This window comes from Rana temporaria, chromosome 4 (assembly GCF_905171775.1).
Source record: "Rana temporaria chromosome 4, aRanTem1.1, whole genome shotgun sequence".
NCBI classification, from domain to species: domain Eukaryota; kingdom Metazoa; phylum Chordata; class Amphibia; order Anura; family Ranidae; genus Rana; species Rana temporaria.
Genome location: NC_053492.1, coordinates 52,988,375 through 53,011,965, shown reverse-complemented (window position 1 = coordinate 53,011,965; position 23,591 = coordinate 52,988,375). Strand labels below are relative to the sequence as shown.

The window sequence follows — 23,591 nt, the reverse complement described above, 5'->3', positions numbered from 1 at the left end:
TCTTTCACACACTTTCAATATTTTATCTGTGAACTAATAAAAGTTACGTTTTAAGACCAGTTGGCTTAGGTGCCTTGGGATACTCACTCTATGTTGTAGTGTAAATGTAAATGTGACTGATACAATAATAACTCTATGAAATCTATGATTGTTGGACCTATGATTGTATTAGTCGCATTAACATTTATATTATATTGTGTTTTATTGTAGTCCTGATGAAGGGGACGTTTTTTTTCTGACCCCCGAAACACATTGGCTGTTAATTACAGTAGTACAAAAAAAAGCAAAACAAAAAGCAGAAGAAATAGGATATACTGTAGAACAGGAAGGGTCTTAACAGAAATAGAAATAAGTTACATACAAACAGGACAAAGAAGAAGAAAAGTAGAAGAAATTTATGAAAGGGGAGGGGGACATAACAAGACTAGGAAGAAGAAAATAAGAAGGATATGGTTGAGAAAAGGGCGGGTGGGACACAACAAGACTAGGAAGATGAAAGGAAGAAGAATATGAAGAAGGATAGGAGAGAAAGAGGCAAGATGGATGGCAAGAAAGATAGGACAAAGAAAAGGCATTGGGGAGAGCAGTAGACATGAAAGAATGGAGAATGAAGTGAAAGAATACAAATTTGGAAAGAGTTTTGGGTAGGTAGGAGCTTACCTTGCATTGTTGTTCCCATTGTTGGTTAGTGAGTCTCCAATAAGAATTTCTGCTCCATTAATATATTCTGCACAGCAGTCCAGTCTGTTGGTGATCATTATATGGGATATTTTATAGCTTGCCAACAAATCCACTCTCCACCAGGGTGACAGTTCACTTTTACTAGAGAAGCAGGACCTGGAGGCATATATCGGATCAGTATTCCCATCTATAGCATTCATTCCTAAGCCTAAAAATTCAAAAGTTGAGGACTGGGTTGCGCGGCCCTGAAGGGCGAGGTTATCTGGTTGAAAAGAAAAAAAATATTTAGAGAGGATAGAGGCACCTTTATAGATGTTTAGGCTGTCTTACTGCTAATATAAAGAACTTTCAAAGACAATTTCTGTTAACTATGAATACTTATTCAGCTACATGCCTTCATAAAACAATAAGGATTTTTATTGTGAGCACACTTTTTTTTTTGGTAAACACGATCATTGTGAATAAACAACATTATATTAATATTCTTTTTAATACAAAGTCCAAATTTGGAAGTTGCAATTGCTGATCTCTATCTGGAAACACTACCCAATTGTCTGTCATGTCTGTCATGCTGATGCAACCACTTAGTTCATTCAGCATTACTAACCCAGAATAAATAAACATTAATGCCATGTACACATGATCGGAAATTTCGACAGCAAAAGTTTGATCTGAGCTTTTGAACGGAAATTCCGACCGTCTGTATGCTCCATCGGACTTTTGCTGTTGGATTGAGAGCTGGTTCTCAAATTTTCAGACAGAAATAATTTCTATTGGAAAATCCGATCGTCTGTAGCAATTCCGACGAGCAAAATTCAGGCGCATGCTCGGAATCAATTTGACGCATGCTCGGAAGCATTGAACTTAATTTGTGTGACCGTGTGTATGCAAGCCAAGCTTGAGCGGAATTCTGGCGGAAAAACCATTGAAAGTTTTTCCGATGGAAAATCCAATCATGTGTACGCGGCATAAGTGAGGTCAGTGCACCCAATCTGTCTTTTGTGGTTCAAACTTCAGGGTTTCAAGCAATTCACTTTATTGTAATATTGCCATATTACAAACTAAGTCATTTAGGACCTAGGCTTGTCCTTTGTCAGTAACTCAATAGGACTATTACATTAGCATGAAATCCAGGCAGCTAGCATTTACATAGTAGCTCCATTTTTATTGAGAAAAAAAACAATCCCCTCTGGGTGATCAATGTACATTGCAACTGTTCTAACAATTTTTTTTTCACCGGTTTCTACTCTGAAGAACAAGTTTTTGTTCTTCTCCGTCCAGGGCCGGTGCTACCTATAGGCAACAGTCGGGGGCGCCACCACCTGTAAACAGTGCGGTACAATCCGCATTGAGTGCAGGCTTAGTAAAAACGGGCTGCCTGCACAGCCGTGGTACCCGATGCTTCAGTGACAGCCAGAGATCAGTGGGAGAGCAATTCTCCTTTCTTGCTCCATCCATATGATAGAGCTGGGAGGACTTGTTCTCACATGAGCTCTGGCATGTGATGAGTAGGGGTGGTGTCAGGTGAGTGCTATAGCACCCCAAAAATTCCTCTCAGCACCCCAATCAGCAGCCACCTTGTGTGCCTAAGGGAAGATGTCAGTTTAGAGTCCGGGTCTCCTGCTGGTCATGATGACTGCAGGTAGACCCAGCTCCTTATACCAGCAGCACTCCCACCCCTGTGTGTACAAAACACATATCCAGTCTGTAATGTCCAGAGAATGGCACACAGCAGTAAGATGCAGGGCTGGAGGATGTTATTCCAGTGCCCGATCAAGGGGAGGGAGGGATCTGTGCATTGTAATACTTTTATCAGTCTTAGCCAATCATGATTTGTCCAACCCCTCCCCCTTACCCTCCCGCCACATTTTAACTTCGGTTCCAAAGGAAGACGAAGAAGCTAAAACAACCCCTCAGCTCACTAAGTCCACTGTGATTTATTTTTTATTTTTATGTTTACTTCAGGGAGGGGGAGAAGGAGGTTTTGCAGCAGCATAGACACACTTTGTTCTTTTAGTGCAGATTATGGAGGAAGAGGAGAACAGAACCAGAATTCTCTCAAAAAGCTGTTCATGTTGTATTTATTCAGACACCAGACTGTTGAAGAGCCTTAGTGACAATGTCAGATAGACAGAACACAGACTTAATGCATTCATTTCTATCAGCAAAAATCATGTTGATTACATACTCTGACTGGGGGAAAAGAATGCATGATGTCTGTGTGTTCTGTCCAACTCTCCCTCTACTTGCTTAATTTTTAACTCTAATGCCTTGTACAGACGAGCATACATGTACGATGAAACCGGTCCGCCGGACCGTTTTCACCGTACATGTCTGCCCGGGGATTTCTGTATAGTGGCTGTACTCACCATCATACAGAAATCCGCGCGTAAACAATACGCGGGGCGTGACCGCGCCGTCGCCGCGACGATGACGCGGTGACGTGGGCGGCCCTGCCAGTTTAATGCTTCCACGCATGTGTCGAAGTCATTCGACGCATGCGAGGGATGGCGGGCGCTCGGACATGTACGGTAGGTCTGTACAGACGACCGAACATGTCCGAGCGGACAGGATTTCAGCGGGCTGTTTTAAAACAAGTCCAGAAATATTTGCCCGCTGGAAAAAGGCCCGGCGGGCAAATGTATGCTGGAATCCTGTCCGCTCGGGCCTACACACGACCGAACATGTCTGCTGAAACTGGTCCGCGGACCAGTTTCAGCAGACATGTTCGGTCGTGTGTACGGGGCCTTACAGTTCAGTCACACTAGCTTTGCTCTCTGAAGAGCAATCCACATTCAGATCACTCTTCAGAGATCATTAAACAGGCAGTGAGGAGGCGTTATATCACCTACTCATTGCCTGCTTGAACCCCTAAGAAATGTGATGAAATATATAATACTACTTTAACCACTTGCCTACTGGGCACTTTCACACCCTTCCTGCCCAGGTGGATATAGGGGTAGTAGAAGAGGTATGTGGAGAAGTGGGTATAGGAGCAGTAGAAATGGTATGTGGAGAGGTGGGTATAGGGGCAGTTGAAGGAGTATGTGGAGAGGTGGGTATAGGGGCGGTAGAAGGGGTATGTGGAGAGGTAGGGACAGGGGCAGTATAAAGGGTATGTGGAGAGGTGGATATAGGGGTAGTAGTAAGGGTATGTGGAGAATTGGGTATAGGGGCAGTAGAAGTGGTATGTGGAGAGGTGGGTACAGGGACAGTAGAAGGGGTACATGGAGAGGTGGGTACAGGGGCAGTATAAAGGGTATTTGGAGAGGTGAGGTGGATATAGGGGTAGTAGAAGGGGTATGTGGAAAAGTGGGTATAGGTGTAGTAGAAGGGGTATGTGGAGAAGTGGGTACAGGGGTAGTAGAAGGTGTATGAGGAGAGGTGGGTATAGGGGCAGTAGAACAGCATGTAGAGTGGTGGGTATATGGGAAGTAGAAGGGGTATGTGGAGAGGTAGGTATAGGGGCAGTATAAAGGGTAAGTGGAAAGGAGAGGTGGATATAGGGGTAGTAGAAGGGGTATGTGGAGAGGAGGGGGTGGGTGTAGGGGCAGTAGAAGAGGTATGTGGAGAAAAAAGGTGGGTAGTAGAAGGGGTATGAGGAGAGATGGGTATTCGGGCAGTATAAATGATATGTGAAGAGGAGAGGTGGGTATAGGGACAGTTGAAGGCGTATGTGGAGAGGTTGGTATAGGGGCAGTATAAAGGGTATGTGGAGAGGAGAGGTGGATATAGAGGTAGTAATGAATGAAAGTCTAAATATTTTTCTCGCTAGAGTTTTTTTTAAACACTCACTCTAACTTAAAGTCTTGTCAATTTTCAAAGCTTTCTAGATAGAGACTTGGCTTATTTTATATACTGTAGACCTATATTTTTAAAAAAAATAGCACTTTGTTTTGAGGCATCATTTGGCTGTGGCATCATCTTTGCAAATGTATTCAACACCCATCAATACCCATCTGTATTGTAAATGTATTCAACCCTCAGCTGATAACAATTTTCAAAGTCGGCTTTTCCGGGAAAGAACACAGGGATGTGTCTGGCCCTGGATATTTGACATAAGTGCTGAACAACTCGTAGCAAGGGCAACAACAATCATCTTGATGGACCTTTCACTTCAGCGTCTTCAAATAACTTATGTACAGTATATGGTTGAAGATTCATAAATTTGACCCCTAAGTCTACTCAGTATGCCTTAAAGAAGAGGGTCCAATAAGTGGTCACATTTGTTGGCCCAAATCAATAGAATCATTTTCATAATCTTTAACAGGAATATTTAGAAAATTCTCTTTTTCCTCCTCTCAAAAAATATCAAAGCCTGACAAGTTCTGGTAATAATTCTGCAGTTCATAGCTGTGGCTGACAAAATCAAATCTGAGCCTTTCAAGAACTCAATAAACTTAATAATGCTAGCCAGAAAAGACTAATTCCATTAGCTGACAGCCGTGTTTTGAAGATTTTTATACTCTGACCCCACAAATGCACTTCTGGAAGAATGGTCAAACATTCCCATAGACACACTCCTAAACCTTGTTGACAGCCTTCCCGCAACAGTTGAAGCTGTTATAGCTGCAAAGGGTGAGCCAACTCAATATTGAACACTATGGTTTAAGACTAGGATGTCATTAAAGTTCATGTGCGTGTAAAGGAAGGCGTTCCAATACTTTTAGAATTATAGGGCCAGATTCTCGTAGATCGGCGTATCTTTGCGCGGGCGTAACGTATCTGATTTCCGTTACGCCTCCGCAACTTAGACGGGCAAGTGCTGTATTCTCAAAGCACTTGCTCCGTAAGTTGCGGCGGCGTAGTGTAAATAGGCCGGCGTAAGCCCGCCCAATTCAAATTTGGAACAGGGGGGCATGTTTTATGTAAATAACTTGTGACCCGACGTGATTGACGTTTTTCACAAACGGCGCATGCACCGTCCGTGGAATATCCCAGTGTGCATTGCTCCAAAGTACGCCGCAAGGACGTATTGGTTTCGACGTGAACGTAAATGACATCCAGCCCCATTCACGGACGACTTACGCAAACGACGTAAAATATTCAAAATTCGACGCGGGAACGACGTCCATACTTACCCATACGGAAGAAAAATATATTTCCAATATATTTATTTAAAAAATATATATATTTTAAATATATTTACAATATATTGGCCTACGCGAATATATTTTTACATCTATTCCAAAAATGTAAATTAAAATATATTTTCCAAAGGCATATATTTGAAAATATATTTTTTTTAATATATTTGACAGATATTTTTGAGCATCTAAAAAAAATACATTTAAACATATATTTTTAAATATGCCACTGCCTGTTGTCAATCAGCAAAGGAGAGGATTTGAAGGAGAACATTCTTCTTCAGGTCTTCCTCTGCTGATTGACAGCAGGCAGTGGGAAGGGGGCGCAATAATCAGCCTAATTTTAAAATTGAAACAGCCAATGGCAGTCTGGCTATGGTTCCCCCACTACCTGCTGTTTACATTCAGCTGCCATCAAATAAATTGTGCAGAAGGAGGTTAGTGGTGTCTTTGGTGTGTGTGTGGGGGTGGGGTGGGGGGGGTGTAGGTGGAAAGCTAATTTTTTTTGGGGGGGGGGGTTCTGACAGATGGGCCGCCAGCCGCTGTCAAAGCACCTGACCAAGACTGACAACTGGTGAATGGAAAACCGGAATAAGCACTTGGAAGAAGAAAACCGACATCTGAGACAACTTGCCTTTGGTAAGCGGACAACTTTATTACGTTGGTGGCACCTTCCGTTTTTTTATATCACCACATTCAACTGGCACTGTATCTGCAGGGCCGCCATCAGGTAGTACACCTGTAAGGGGCCCGGATGGCAACCCCCTTTTTTTTATTATTTTTTTATAAAAAATATATATTTTTTTTTAATTATTTTTATATATATATATATATATATATATATATATATATATATATATATATATATATATATATATATATATATATAAAAAATATATATATATTTTTTTTATATATTTTTATTTTATTTTTTATTAAAGGGACAATTTTTTTAGGGGTCCGGAGGTTCCCAGGGGCCCGGAGGCCCACAGGGCCCCAGATGGCAACCCCCCTTTTTTTATTTATTTTTTATAAAAAAATATATATATTTTTTAATATATTTTTATTTTATTTTTTATTAAAGGGACAATTTTTTTTAGGGGTCCGGAGGTTCCCAGGGGCCCGGAGGCCCACAGGGCCCCAGATGGCAACCCCCCTTTATTTTATTTATTTTTTATAAAAAAATATATATTTTTTTTAATATATTTTTTTATTTTTTATTAAAGGGACAATTTTTTTTAGGGGTCCGGAGGTTCCCAGGGGCCCGGAGGCCCACAGGGCCCCAGATGGCAACCCCCTTTATTTATTTATTTTTTATAAAAAAATATATATATTTTAATATATTTTTATTTTATTTTTTATTAAAGGGACAATCCCCAGGACAATCCCCAGGACCCTGGATGACAACTCCCCTTTTTTATTTATATTAATTAATATTTTTTTATATATTTTATTTCTTTTATTTGTTATATATATATATATATTATATTATATTATTATTATTAAATTTTATTTTATTCTGGGCCCCTGGGGACCACCCGGCCCCTTACAGGTTGGGGAGGGGGGGTTTTGGGTAAAAATGAATGTAAAAAGAGCCATGACGCAGAGTGACCCCTGCTGGAAGAAAAGCAAAAAGCCTACAGGACCTGGTGGATTCCTTAAGGAGGTCAACAGCCGCAAGCGAACCGTCTCCTATTCCAAGTACTCACCCCAGGCTACCGAGCTTAGCTTCCGTGTACAGATCGAGAACGGGCGTATTCAGGGCGTTTTACCCGTAGGCAGATATTAAGTTAGCTCTCAGCCCTATTTATAGCAAGTGAAAATTTGTTACAGTTAACTTATGGAGAGAACATTTTTTTTTTTTTTTTTTCGCTGTTATTGCAGGCGATATCTACTAAACTATTACTGGTTTTACTCTCCCCCCTCCCAGAATCATTGTTTTATTATTTATTACTAAGAAAGGATAAAAATTCAAGGAATGAAAGTGTTTTCCTGAAATATGCAAATTTACAATAAACAAGCAACATGATTGGATAATACAGACTCCTCCCCCTATAGATATGGTAACTCCTCCCACAGTTTTTACACTACATAGACAAGTAATATTTAAACTGCGACTGTGCCTTCAATTTTAATATTTCAGAGACATACTATACATCAAAATGTAGGTCTGGGTCTTGTGATTCACACAATATAAAGATATTCGCTGTACGATTTATTTATTTTAAAAAATATCGCCTGAAGAAGGACAAGTATTAAAAAAAAAAGCCAGAATTTCTGGTCTCTGCTCAGAGGCTGCATATCAACAAACATTGGTTTCCTAGGAAACGCTGAGGTGAATAACTTCTCACACACAGCTGTGAAGTGAATTTTTAGCTCCTCCCACACAAGGCTGAAAGGTTTACATCTCCAGGGGCACTGTCTCCAGTCAGGAGTATTGGTGGAGGCAAGAACACATCACACAATTTCCCCAGAAATTGTATCTTTTCTAGTTGATATCTCAATTGCTGGGCTTTTTTTTTGTCTGGAGGTAGGGTAAGACTTTTACTGAAAGAACAAAAATGGGATTGGAATTGCAGATTGCTAATTTACTAGGGTTTGTTTATTCTTCTGTTTTACTATGTGTATATAATTTAATGTGTATTTTTTTATTTTTTTAAATATTCTATATTAAAGCTTTTCCATTTGTAAGACATTTAAAACATTTCACCAACATATTTCAAAAGTGAAGTTTTTCTTATATATCTTACATTTTTGTGTATTTTTTATATACATACATTATTATTGGTAGCTGCCTTTAATTTGGATTGCTTCTTAAAATACACATTTACAGTATATCCCGAATTACAAGTGTGTCGCCGTGGAGATGAACCGTTACATGGAGATGAACCTACATGACTCATCTGGTTTACACCCTACTCTGCAGGGCGGCCATCAGGGGGGTACAGGCAGTACACCTGTAAGTTGCCCGGAGGCCCACAGGGCCCCAGATGGCAACCCCCCTTTTTTTTATTTATTTTTTTATATATTTTTATTTTATTTTTTATTAACCACTTAATACCCGCACGCCGTCCGTCATATGACGTCCAAAGCGGGGACCTGTTATCCCGGGTGGACGTCATATGACGTCTTGGGCTTTGCGGGGGGATATCTCAATGATGCCTGCACCCAGAGGCATCATTGAGATATCATTTTTTAGAGGCGGCGATCCTGCGCACCGTAAGAATGATCATAGCGGCGGTTCTGCCGCTAGATCGTTCTTACAGGCGGCGGGAGGGGACATCCCCCCTCCCGCCGCCATCCGGTGCTTCTCCGGACTCTCCCGTCCCATCGGGGGCCCGGAGAGATGATCGCCGTCCGCCGGATGTTTGCCATAGAGATGACTGGTGACCAGATGGTCACCAGTCATCTCTATGACCGTCGGAGGGCGCGGGGGCGCGATGTGATGACGTCACGCCTGGGTCCCTGTAAGTAAACAAACCGCAATTGCGGCTAGTTTGAATGAGATCTGTGAATTTTTTTCACGATCTCATTCTTTCCAGCCTGGAGGAGAGATGTGGGGTCTTATTGACCCCGCATCTCTCCTTAAACAGGACCTGTCACACACATTTCCTATTACAAGGGATGTTTACATTTCTTGTAATAGGAATAAAAGCGATTGAAAAAAAAAGTGTAAAAAATAAATAAGTAAGTAAAATAAAAAATTAATAATAATAATAAAAAAATTAAAATGCCCCTGTCCCTGGTAGCTCACGCTCAGAAGCGTACGCACATGTAAGTCCCGCCCACGTATGTAAATGTCGTTCAAACCACACATGTGAGGTGTCGCCGCGTGCGTTAGAGCGTGTGCAACAATTCTAGCCTAGACCTCCTCTGTAACTCTAAACTGGTAACCTGTAAAAATGTTAAAGTGTCGCCTAAGGAGATTTTTAAGTAACCAAGTTTGGCGCCATTCCATGAGTGTACGTAATTTTAAAGCATGACATGTTAGGTATCTATTTACTCGGTGTAACCTCATCTTTCATATTTTACCAAAAAATTGGGCTAACGTTACTGTTTTGTTATTTTTTAATTTATGAAACCATTTTTTTACAAAAAAAAGCCGTTTGAAAAATTATTGCGCAAATACGGTGCAAGATAAAAAGTTGCAATGACCGCCATTTTATTCCCTAGGGTGTCTGCTAAAAAAACATATATAATGTTTGTGGGTTCTGAGTAATTTTCTAGCAAAAGAATGATGATTTGTACATGTAGGAAAGAAGTGCCAGAATAGGCCCGGGAAGGAAGTGGGTTTTAAAGCCCGGTATTGAAGTGGTTAAAGGGCCAATTTTTATTTAATTTTTTAGGATTTCGGAGGTCCCCAGGGCCCTGAATGACAACCCCCCTTTTTTATAATTTTTTTTTTTATATATTTTTTATTTCTTTTATTTTTATATATATATATATATTATATTATATTATTATTATTATTATTATTATTATTATTAAAGGGCCCAGAGGGCCCCGGATGTCAACCCCCCTTTTTTTATACATTTTTTTAGCTTATTTTTTATATTATTTTATTTATTTTATATATATATATATATATTTTTTTTTTTTTATTATTAAAGGGCTCAGAGGTCCCCATGTGGCAAACCCCCCTTTTTTTATTTATTTTTTATTAAAGGGCCCAGAGGTCCCCAGGGCCCTGGATGGCAACCCCCCCTTTTTTTTAATAAATGTTTATTTTTTTATATTTTTTTATTTATTTATTTTTTATTAAAGGGCCCAGAGGTTTATTTTTTTTATTAAAGGGCCCAGAGGTCCCGGATGGAAACCCCCCTTTTTTTGTAATTTCTGTTTCTAAAAAAAAAAATGTGTGTGTGTGTGTGTATATGTATATATATATATATATATATATATATATATATATATATATATATATATATATATATATATATATATATTTTTTTTTTTTTTTTTTATTAAAGGGCCCAGAGGTCCCCAGGGCCCCAGATGGCAACCCCCCTTTTTAAAAATAAATACATTTAAATATATATTTTTTATATATTTTTTATTTTTATTAAAGGGCCCAGTCAGAGGTCCCCAGGGCCCCGGATGGCTACCCCCTTTTTTATATATATTTTTCTTTATTTCAAATTTTTTTGTAAAGTGGGGGGCACTTCTCAATTCGTGGCAGCCTCCCTGCTTCTCAATCTTAGGCGGCAGCACCCCCCCCCCGGTTCTCTTCTCCAGGGGGCCCATGCCTGAAGCTGTGTAAGGGGCCCCATAATTCCTGATGGCGGCCCTGTGTATCTGATCATCATATCTGCATCATCCTTCATTATTCATTTGGTCATCAGTGTTTGAGTTTTGTGGTGATATCATTAAGAACTTTTGAGGTTTGGTTTGCCAATTGTGTGCTGTTGGCATACAATTTTGGGATCACTGATTTGGCGTATTAACCTCTCATTGTTTATACATATAATTGGACATTCATTTTGTGAATTTATATACACATTTTTCCGTGCACTCTGATTTTTTGTTTTGGTTAATTATTGTGCACTGTTTTTGGCATATCAGCCCCTGGATGCCAATCTTTCAATGTGACTTGGTATTGGTGACATTTTTTAATTTCAATTGAATTTTTTATATTGGCGCAGTCTTTTCATTTTTTATCAATTTATTGTGTGTTATTCCACCAGTACTGCTGCCTTTGTAATTTTTTATTTTTGTTTATCTTTATTTTCTCTTTGACCAATCATTTGCCCTTTTATTCTACAGTGTTTTAAGGCAGAGTTAGGCAACCTTAGAGAGGTGGAGATCTACCTGAACAACATGGGAGAAGTCAAAGACCACAGGGCACAGTGTCTTCCAGTGTTGCCTCCCCACACCTGACTAAAACCTATAATTGCCATACTACCGCACTGCAATCACATGCCTTTCACTGCAATTATTGGTGTAAACATTTTGCCTCCTCACCACCTTGCAGAATTTCTCAGAGGCGCATTGGAGCATTGCATACCGCACTTGTGAATGAGCCCTTAGTTGCATTTGGCAATAGCACTTTTAAGGCTCATTCACATGTGAATTTGGGGGTTGTAAAACCCTGCCCCCAATCCCTACCCCCTTTAGCTGCTAAGTGGGAGGGGGTCAGGGTGCAATATGAGGTGGATGCTTGAGAGTTACTATTAGCTCTCAAGCAACCTGAAACAACAGTACCAATGGGGATAGTTGGGTAACTGGGAGTTTACTGTACTACATTCATTATAGTATCAGTGAGTACACTGAGGTAACTATATACTATATACACAAGTAGGATTTTTGTTTTGTGGAACATCCTTACTTTTACCTTGGGTGAAACCCTCCTGGAATATTTTTGATCTAGTGGGGGGGGGGGGGGGGGGGTCAGCAGCAGACTGGAGGAAACCCTCTAATCATGTAAAAGTACATTTTTCCACAAGTTATCAATTTCTAACAAATGAAATGAATGGATATAGTGAGGTCATTATGTTACGTAAAAAGTTTTTATGCATTTCCATAGAGTTGCCTGGCGTAATGGATACTTTGAAAACAACAAGAGCACAGCTAATAGCACCGAAGAATGATGGTGGAAGTTCATCCTGTGTGGGTGTATCGTGTGCATCACCTTCTGTCCCGTCTGAAGAGTTGAGCTTATCTCCTTGTCAAGTGTCGTACTCAAGGCCTAAACAGGTAGGTTTTCTTTTGGTACCGAAACATTAAAACTTTGTCTTTTTTTTAATATCAAACATGTTCTACTCCTATTTACCTGCTCTGTGTAAGGGTTTTTGTACAGAGCAGCTCAGATCCTTCTCTTCTCAGGTCCCATGCCAGTGCTCCTGAACCAGAGCTCTGTGTGTCCAATCACACACTGAGCCTTACCTTGGCCCCATCTCCTAATTGGCTCACTGGCTGTGATTGACAGCACTGGGAGCCAATAGCTCCCACCGCTACAGAAAGCCAATCAGCAGTGCAAGTCCCTGGAGAGACAAGGCTCTCGTGGACATCGCTGGATCGAGAGGGGGCTCATGTAAGTATAGGGGGGCTGTTGCACACAGAAGTATTTTTTTACCCTTGTGTCTTTACAAGCACTTCAATAAAAAGTAACTTTTAAGGCGGTGCCTCGAAGCGGCTGACAGATGGAGTGTACAGTGTACAGTTAGACTCTATGGGGTAGATCCACATAGAGAGTACGCCGGCGTACTTTCAAATTTCCTGCATCGTATCTTTAGTTTGAATCCTCAAACCAAGATACAACGGCATCTGGGTTAGATCCGACAGGCGTACGGCTTCGTACGCCTCCGGATCTTAGATGCAATACTTCGGCGTCCGCTGGGTGGAGTTCGCATCGTTTTCCGTGTCGAGTATGCAAATTAGCTATTTACGACGATCCACGAACGTACGCATGGCCGTCGCGTTCTTTTATGTCGTCTGTAGTCGGCTTTTTCTGGTGTATAGTTAAAGCTACTGTTTTGCGGCGTATAGTTAGAATTGCCATGTTAAGTATGGCCGTCGTTCCCGCGTTTAATTTGAATATTTTTGTATTCTTTTTTCTTTTGCGTAAGTAGTCCGTGAATCGGAATGTACGTAATTCATGTCTAAGTAAAAAAAATTACGTCCTAGCGACGTCATTTAGCGCAATGCACGGTGGGAAATTTCGGGACAATGCATGCGCAGTTCATTCGGCGCGGGGACACGCTTCATTTAAATGAAACACGCCCCCTAATAGCCGATTTGAATTCCGCCGCCAGAGATACACTATGCCGCCGTAACTTACGGCGCAAATTCTTTGAGGATTCAAAGCAGCCAAATGTAAGTTACATCGGCGTAGCGTATCTCACATACGCTACGCCGAACTAAATGTATGTGGATCTACCCCTAAGAAAACATCAGCTTTGACATGTAGACTGTAAGCCAATTTGACTGTTGTGTCAAAATGATATATCTTGTTCAGTCTGGTAGTAGTCTGAACTAATAAGGCAAGTTGTAGGCAAGATGTTGATTTTTATACAGATTTTTGAAAAGTCTACAACATTTTTATGTTTTTATACATGCTTAATATTGTTAGTTTTATTTACTCAGCTGCATCTGTTAGACCCCTTTCACACTGAGGCAGTTTTCAGGCGTTTTAGAGCTAGAAATAGCCTCTAAAAAGCTCATAAAACTGCATCCCTTTCAGTGCAATGAGTAATTTCACACTGGGGCGGTGCGCTTGCGCAACATTAGAAAAAGTCCTGCAAGCAGCATCTGGGGCGGGTTGGGAGCGCTATACATAGCGCTCCTAAAACGCACCTGCCTATTGAAATTAATGGGCAGCACTTCCAAAGCACCTTAAAAGTGCATTAAAAACGTTTCCTTATTCCCTTTTTAAAAAAAAAAAAAAACGCCTAAAAAGTGCTACAAAAACACTGCAAAACCGCTGGAGCTTTAGCAGCGCTGCAGTGTGAAAAGGGTCTTATATGGCTTTTGATTCACAGGGAAAATCTATTAAGTCTAATATTTTCCATTTACTTTTTAAAGCTGCTACTTTGGCAAAGTTTCCTGGGACTTCATAAGGTGTGATCAGTGACGCTGTTACGAGAAAAATTGCGGCGTTGAAATATCACCTGAAGGGAAACATCAGGAACCTCAGCAGAATACCACAAACTTCTATGTCATTAATGTCATTTACCACAGTTAACACCACTTTCTATTCCCTGTGTTGTAGTTTTTGTATATTTACATGATAATAAAGTTGTGTGTATTGTACTGTGTTATTGTTTTTATTTACAAATGTTTGCTGGTTTTATAGGCCTACAATATATAAAATACAATATTTAAATACACAGCATTTCAAAATGTAATAGGAATGTATTTTTTTAAATTTTGCATTCAGAAGTACATTTACATTTATATTTAAAATATATTTTAAAAAAAACATTCTTAATATATTTTTCCCAAATATATTGCCATATATTTTAAATGCTACAATTTTGGCCATATTCAATATATTCAAAAAATATATTTCATTGTGAATATATTTTGGAATGCATTGTGAAATATGTTGCAAATATATTCATAAATATATGTTAAATGTACTTCTGAATGCATTTAGCAATATATTTTTGCAGCCATAAATATATTGCAAAGTGCATTTTGGAATGCATTGTGAATGTATTCAGAAATATATGTAAAATGTACTTCTGAATGCATTTAGCATATATTTCTGAATATATTCACAATGCATTCCAAAATGCACATTTCAATATATTTATGGTTGCATAAATATATTGCTAAATGCATTCAGAAGTACATTTAACATATATTTATGAATATATTTGCAACATATTTCACAATGCATTTCGAAAAATATATTCACAAATATATTAAAATATATTTTTGAAATATATTGAATCTGGTCAAAATTGTAGCATTTCAAATATATGGCAATATATTTGAGAAAAATATATTAAGAATGTTTTTTTTAAATATATTTAAAATATATTTTTCTTCCACATGGGTAATATTGGTACGCCGCATGTACGCCTCATATAGCAGGGGTAACGTTACGCTGGGAAAAGCCTAACGTAAACGGCATATCTGTACTGCGTCGGCCGGGCGTACGTTTGTAAATTTGCGTATCTAGCTGATTTACATATTTCTAGGCGTAAATCAGTGTACACGCCCCTAGCGGCCAGCGTAAATATGCAGTTAAGATCCGACGGTGTAAGAGACTTACGCCGGTCAGATCTAATAGAAATCTATGCGTAACTGATTATAAGAATCAGGCGCATAGATACGACCGCTCAGACTCAGAGATACGACGGCGTATCTGGAGATACGCCGTCGTATCTCCTTTGAGAATCTGGGCCCTAGTGTGTAGGGGCCTGTGTAGGAGCTGGTGTTTAATGTGGTCCTTACATTACACTATTCTTGTATCTTCATTTGTACCTTTTCTTAAGCAGATGATGTGTTCATCGTTGGGCACAGGTGTTCCATAGATCTGAATTTCACAAAATGTGAGGTATCCTGTTTTTCCACGCAGGATTAAATTCACATATCGTCCCTTCATATTAGGACAACGGAAGGTGTTAGTGGCACTTAGTGGTATTGAAGCGATTTGAACACATCTGAATCAAGAGAATTCATAAAAAATAAAAACTGTATTAAACAAAGGAGACAATTAAACTAGAATAGGAGAGCAGGGAATAAAAGCTGAAGTGGAAGGAGTTAAAGGTGGAAAAAAATAGGAGGAAAAGGAGGTGGAGGACAAAGAGCAGAGGCTGGAGGAAAAGTGGATGAGGAGTAGGAAAGGTTTTGGCAAGAATAAGTTCACCTTGGATTATTGTTCCCATTGTTGGCCAAGGAGTCTCCGACAAGTATTTCTACTCCGTTAATGTACTCAGCACAGCAGTCTCCTCTGTTAGTGATCATTATGTGGGAAATTTCATATGTTGCTAACAAATCCACTCTCAACCAAGGTGAAAGCTGGTTGACACTAGAAAAGCAAGACCCCTGGCTGTAGATTGGATCTGTATTGCCATCTATGACATTCAGTGCTGAGCTCAAAGCGTTAAAATTTGTGGAATGAGTTGCACGGCCATAAAAGGCAAGATTTGTATCTGGTAAAAAAAAGAGAACAAATAATTACATGATGCCAAGCTGTATTGATCTTTTTCTTACTACTGAAACACTGGGCTTAAAGGGAAGCTATTTAAACTGCCCATTGGCATCCTATTCTTGTACTTAGAATTTCAATTTGTAGGCAATCATGTCCAAAATATCTCATATGAACATTGTATTTTTTTTTCTCTGTATATGATCTCAAAACTAAATACATTAATTAACTTTTTCCAAATTATATATCTATGTTTTCAATTTAAATTACATAAGCTAGATCCCCAAAAACTTTTTTTAGCTTTAAATAAGTAAGGAGAGAATAGAACTTCAGTCAGGTTTTTGTTAATGACTGTGAACTTGTAAAGGACTCTTTCCCTCATTTCCTGACCAAGTTACAACATGATCACTGGCACTGGAAGTAAGGGGAAATAACTGCACTAAACAGGGATATAAGTGCAATGAATACATTTCCTGCCAATGGAGTGGGGTCATTTTAAAACCCTTGCCTGCTTTTTATTGCTGTCTATCTCTCCATTTGAGATTTACTCTTTTTAAATGTTTGAATATACAGTAGGTAAGCTTTACATTTGGCCTACACTACAAAACATCTCAAACATTGCAAATTTGCTATGTTATAGAGAACATCTGTGTGTTTTTTAAGTGCAGCTACAGGGTGGGTCAACATTGGGAAGGCAGGTGTTAGGGCCTGGACCTGAAACCCCTGCTGTGTCTGGCAATGACACTTCTCACTGAGCTATGTGAGATGCTGGACAGGACCCCATAGCTCCCAACTGTCCCTGATTTCGAGGGACTGTCCCTGATGTTCCTCTGTCTCTCATTACTCCTCATTTGTCCCTCATTTTGGTCTGATCTATATAGATGTACAGTTTATAAAATGCACTTTTTATCTATCAAAAAGTCATTCCCAGTGCTAAACCTTTCATCTGATTTCTAAATTGCTGCATTTGTAAATTCCAAAAGCCAATATAAAAGAATAGTAGTGGTAAAAAAAGCACTTGTGGGTTTAACCAATCTTGTTTTTTTGTACAAGGCCCCTTTAAGGGGGCGTGGCAAGGGGTGTGTCCTATGCCTGCATACTTTTGCTGATAGTTGTCCCTCATTCCCATCTCAAAAAAATTGGGAGGTATGGGACCCATCTGATCCATTGGACAGCCCTGCCTTGTTCCTTGACTTCTGCTGAACCTTGAACTCTTTGCTTCATGAACTTCCTGATTTAAGCCATGTCTCTGCACTTCCAGTCTGCCAGATTATTGTGCTCTCTCCAGCCAATATCTTGCTCTTGTCTGTCCTGCTGCTGTCCATTATTTTTGCTACCACTCATTACCAACCTTTGGCTTGTTCCTCGACTATGGCTCTGCATGATCCCAACCTGCAAACACTTGTTACTAGACATGTGCATTCGTTTTCGTCCAAATGCATTTTCGTCCGAATTTTGTGGATTTTTGCGAACGAACGTGCAGAATCCGAAATCCGAAAGGTCCAACATAAAAAATGCTTTAGTGCAATATAGATAGAAGATTCGACATGACGGTGACAATAGCGATCTGTTTCTATCGAACATGCGGTCGAATGTGCCTAATCTAACTCTATTAGTCCAAGTTTATTCGACATCGAGAGAAAAGATTCTACATTATAGAGACATGAAGATTCGACGAAGCAGCTAAAATCATACGATTGCCACAAACAGACATTTATGCTCAAATGCTCTGCCCATAGGCTACAGAAGAATTCTAATGTTGGTTGACTAGTAATAATAATTAATAATTAATAATAATGATTAATAAATAGAATTATTACTAGTCATACAACATTAGAATTCTACTATAGCTTGTGGGCGGAGTATTCGACTGGAAATGTACAATTGCAGCGTCGAACAGTTTAGCTGCTTCGTCAAATCTTCTTAGAACATTCTACGGAAACCATAAGCCTTAAATGACAGATTCAACCTTAATTAATTTGGATTTTTGGACGAATGCATTTTTTTTAAGAAACAAATAAAAACGAATTTCCAGAGAAACTAAATAAATTTATTTTTCGGACGAAAACGAAATTCCGAAACAAAATATTACAGTCTACTTATTACTGGCCCTTGGCTTGTGTACTGACTATGCTTCTGTTTGATCTTTACCTGCTATATCTGTTACTGGACCCCGGATTGCTCACCTCTTGATGGGGCGATCCTGAGGATTGCGACCTGGTAATAACACACAGCAAAACACATTTCCACCATCAGGAGCTCTGTTGAACACCAGTTAGTACTTAGACTCCGCACCTCCGCATGCATCATCCACAAGGTGACCTGCTTGCACACATATACTGCTGGTCGGTGGGAGTCCCCTACTACTATAGCTACTGGTTTCTGAGTCTGACCCCTGATCCTGACAGAATAATCTGCTAAACAGAAACTGCAGAGACATGGCTTAAATAAGTAAGTTCATGGGAGGAGCAAAGAGTTCAAGGTTCAGTAGAAGTTAAGGAACAAGGCATGATTGTCCAAAGGATCAGACAGGGTGCTGTCCAGCATCTCAGGTAGCTCAGGGAGAAGAATCATTGCCAGGGGACCCAGGTTTATGTCCAGGCCCTGACAGCAGGTGAGCCCATGTCCTCACTGGAGGATTTTATGCTAGAGGCATGATACAAAATTAAAGAAAAATCACCCAATTGTGAGGTAAAATTTCAACATTGAGCAACTTACTTTCAGTTCTGTCACCCTCAGTCACAGGTACTCCATAGATCTGAAGTTCACATAATGTGAGATACCCTGTTTTTCCCCGTAGGATCAAATTCACATATCGTCCCTTTGTATCGAAGCAATTATAAGTCAGAGTGCCACCCAGTGGTATTGATGAAACTGTAGCACATCTGCACACACAGAAAAAAAACATTACAATAAATGTGGAGAATAAAAAGTTTGTTGGCCATGTTTTATTTTTCCAAAAGGAAGCAAAATTAGTAGTAGAGCAGATGAGGTGAAAAAAAAACTATTAATATAGAAAATAAAATAAAAACGCAGGATGGTAAGATCGAGAGGAGAGGAGTGGAGAGTAAGATGGGAAGAGAAGTAGAAGAAAGGAGGGCAAGGGATAAATGGAGGAAAGAAAAGGGAAGGGGAAGAGAAGTTAAAGGGAAGGGGAGGGAATGGGAAGGGGATGGAATGGGAAGAGAAAGGGAAAAGAAGGGAAGAGAGGGCAATTTTAGAATGGACAAAGGAGGGAACAGAGGGCAGAGGTGGGTAAGGAGTATAGGGAAAGAGAAAAAAGAAGGGCAGCTCATAAAAGAAAGAAGGGTCAAGATGGGAATGGAAAGAAATGAATGAATGCCAGGGATAAGAGGAGAAGAAGGGGTAAGATGATAATGAAGACGAGGATAGGACTACAGGGAGTACAGCAAGAGGTAGAAAGGTGAGAAGGGATTGTTATACAAAATGTTTGCGAATATTTTGTGAGCGTCCATATGCCTTTGCCCTCTTACTCCCCCCCCTCCCCCCTTTTTTTTTCTCTCTCACCTCTCCCCCCAACCCTCCCACCCACCCTGCTCCCGTCCTCTTGTTAAAATATACATAAATCAATACTATAAACTCAAAATGGAAAACATCCCTTTTTCTTACAATTGTATATTACTTATATTTGGCAAGAGTTTGTTGTATTGCGCTTTCTTTGCTCCTTTATCCCTCAATACCTATTGTCAACTATTTGTTACAATTTTTTTTGAATAAACTTTGATTCTGAAAAAAAAAAAGAGAGAAGGGAAGGAATGGAGAGAAGGGCAAGCAATGAGAGGAAAGAACAGAAAGGAGAGCAGTAGATAAGATTATAGGAGGAAGGAGTGGCCTGAAAATGGTGGGAGGGAAAAGGAAGGCAGGGATGAGGAGGACAGGGGGGTTGGTTCATGTATGAGACAAAAGAAAGACAAAAAATGAAAGAGGAAGAGGTGGTGTAAGTTGGGAAGAAAAGATGAGAAAAGGAGGACAAAGGATGAAAAAAAGGAAAGGAGAGAAGAAGCAGAAAAAAATAAAAGGATACCGAGGAGAATGACTCAAGAGAATAGAAAAAAGAGATTGAGGAAGAAGGGAGGGCAGAGAAAAAGAGAGATACTGTATTGAGAAAGAGCTTGAGAGAAGGGGGCGATAGCATAGGAGGAATAAAAAATGGAGAAAGAGAAGAAGAGAGAAGATGGACAAAAAGAGCAGCTGGACAAAGAAAGGGGATGGGGATTGAGTGAAGAGGAAGACAAATGAAATGAGGCAGGGCAAGAGACGAGATGGGGAAGGATAGAAAAGCAAGAGTCAAGAGGAACGAAGAAATCATCAGAAGAATGCAATTAGAAGTGGAGAAGGTTTTGGGAAGAGGGAAAAGAGAAGCAGATTAAAGGTTCAGTAGAAAAGAGGAAAAAAAGGATGAGGGGAAAAATCAGAAAAGGGATAAGAGAAATTATGGGAAAAATTAAAATATGAAATATACTTTTGATTGTTATTGCCATTGTTGTCCAGTGAGTCTCCTATAAGAATTTCTGTTCCATCAATGTAATTTGCACAGCAGTCCCCTCTGTTGGTGATCATTATGTGGGATATTTTATGAGTTACCAATAAATCCACTCTCAGCCAAGGTGAAGCCTCAAGCTTAGTAGAGAAGCAAGACCCTTGCCAAAAGTTTGGATCCACATTTCCATCAATGGCATTTATTGTTGAGCTTAAAGAATCAGTAGAAGATTGAGTAGAGCGGCTCTGAAGGGCGACATTGTTATCTAATTAAACATAAAAATAATCTAATAAGATCTCCAAAGTAATGTTTAAAATTCTACTGTTTTTCTCCTGGTGATTTAAAGAGGTTAGAAATGTTTATAAGCATTCAAGTAAAATACACGTTTTCAGTAATATTATTGAAGTAAACTACAGAAACTAGTGGTCCATGTTCAAGTCAGCAGTTTAGGACCTCAGCATCCCTCTTATGTAAGAGCATGATCTGCTGAATAGATGGCTAGTTTGTCATTCATCAGATTATGTTAAGAGATTTTAAAACTGTGCACACAGAAACTAGGCAAAGGTATTAAACCCAAAAGCAAGCATTTATTATATTGCAGCTTACCAATTCTTAGATATGTTAGATGCATTTTTTTTTGTCTTTCATTTATTTTCACCTGGTAATTTGGCCAGTAGTTTTTTTTTTTAATATAACAAATTGTTCTGCTGATGTAGCAATTACATGGTTGAGATAAACAAGAAAACCATCTACCACCATCTACCACTGACAAGGGTACTTTCAATAATCAGCTTTTATTTATTCATGTAAAACCAAAAAGGAAACAAAAGATGATGTAACTGCTTATAAAGTGTTAGCTAGAGTTTGGCTTCAAATTGTTAGTGTATCTAAATCTGCTAGTAGATCTAGCACCACCCACTCCCAGACTAAGGCCCCATACACACGAGAGAATTTATCCGCGGATACGGTCCAGCGGACCGTTTCCACGGATAAATCCTTTCAAAGATTTCCGCAGATTTCTATGCGATGGAGTGTACTCACCATCGCATTGAAATCCGCGCGGAAATCCTCTGGCGATGACGTGTCGCGCCGTCGCCGCGATTATGACGCGGCGACGGGCGCGACGCTGTCATATAAGGAATTCCACGCATGCGTCAAATCATTACGACGCGTGCGGGGAATCCCTTTGGACGGATGGATCCGGTGAGTCTGTACAGACGAGCGTATCCATCCGTTGGGATGGACTTCAGCAGATGGATTTGTTGTGCATGTCAGCAAATATCCGATCTGCTGGAATCCATCCCAGGGGAGATTTATCCGCGGAAAAAGATCAGCTGGTGTGTACACACCATAGGATCTATCCGCTGAAACCCATTTGCTGGGATTTATCTGCGGATGGATTCTATGGTGTGTACGGGGCCTTGCAATACTGCTGTCCAAATGTGTCTCTGGCTCCTTTATCCAGAGTTGGGACCCTCTATTACAGGAGGTTTGTTACTGGGAAGATCATCAGGTGAAAACAGATCAAAAAAGCTTATCTTATTATTTAACCCAATGCTCAAAAGACTGACCTGGGGTTAGATTATTAATGGTACTTCTTGCCCCAGTAACAAAGAGTTCAAACAGTGAACCTGTCAAAACCCATGATACGGGAACTTGAAAGACCTAGTACCATCATTAATGTAAGAAACAGTAGCTCCATACTGTTCATGAAACAGCCTAAAATCTGAGATTGATGCACCCCCTGATCTTTCCTGGTCATATTTATAAGTGCTTTCCACAAGTTTTCTCTGCAGGACAATGTTTATAAATGACAAAATGTAGGTATGTGCTAAAGATGCTCCTAAACAAATCATATTTGGTAACACATGTGCCTGGTATGATGCTGCATGCATTATTTTTGTAGGCATGCCAAGATAAATAATTGTTTTAATTACTGTACTTACAAATCTCAGTGCTGCCAGCCAGAGTCCACAAGAGGGTGCAAGTGAACCAAATCATGATTCCTGTAGTGAAAAAAAATAAAGAAAAAGTTGCGCTAATCCTGTGAAAAAATTAATAACGGATATAGCAGCCAACACCAACAATGGAACAATGTTGTATACATAAATAAAAAATAAAAAAGTGCAGCGCTAAATTGCATAAGGTAAGAACCCTATATACAAAATATTCTTTGCAAAAATGCAAATGTAGTGCTCACAACCAAGTGAGAATAGATTGGACCTAAAAGTAAAAAAATTATGAATACCTAGAGGTGTATATATAAAAAAAAATGAAGATAATGAACGACAGAAATCTCTTATCGATTAAAAATTAAAACAAGCTGCACACACAAGTGAACACACTCGTCAGCGACGGTGTGTCAATCAGGCCTGTAAGAGCTCCTCCAAACGATGGTAACAATGGAACAGCCGATGAAAATTGTTGATAATCACCATCCGAAGCTGTTCCATTGTTACCATCGTTTTGAGGAGCTCTTACAGGCCTGATTGACACACCGTCGCTGACGAGTGTGTCCACCTTATCTGGTAAGAGTACCCATCTTTTACATTCTCCATTTACCATTTGGATGCCTTGGCTGATCCTGTATGGGTGATACTTTGATGTGATTCCTCTCACCTGTGTAAACCACTATTGGATTGTACCACAGAATGTGCATCTGATTCCTGCCTTGAGATGACTCACCTCACAAGTTTCCTAACTTAGTCTACCTCAAAGACATTTT

General features: G+C 39.7%; 1 protein-coding gene across 1 annotated transcript in view; it reads right to left on the bottom strand.

Moving 5' to 3' along the window:
* Nucleotides 1-22,932, bottom strand: part of LOC120936214 — a 28,074-nt gene extending 5,142 nt beyond the window's left edge. Inside the window, exons 1-6 of the mRNA XM_040348404.1 lie at nt 22,813-22,932; nt 20,849-21,131; nt 19,084-19,250; nt 16,084-16,369; nt 15,699-15,877; nt 661-943 (exon numbers count right to left, since the gene is read on the bottom strand). Coding sequence (XP_040204338.1) covers nt 661-943; nt 15,699-15,877; nt 16,084-16,369; nt 19,084-19,250; nt 20,849-21,131; nt 22,813-22,867 — 1,253 coding nt within the window. The 5' untranslated portion in view covers nt 22,868-22,932. The remainder of the gene's footprint in view (nt 1-660; nt 944-15,698; nt 15,878-16,083; nt 16,370-19,083; nt 19,251-20,848; nt 21,132-22,812) is intronic.
* Between the last annotated feature and the right edge of the window lie 659 nt (nt 22,933-23,591).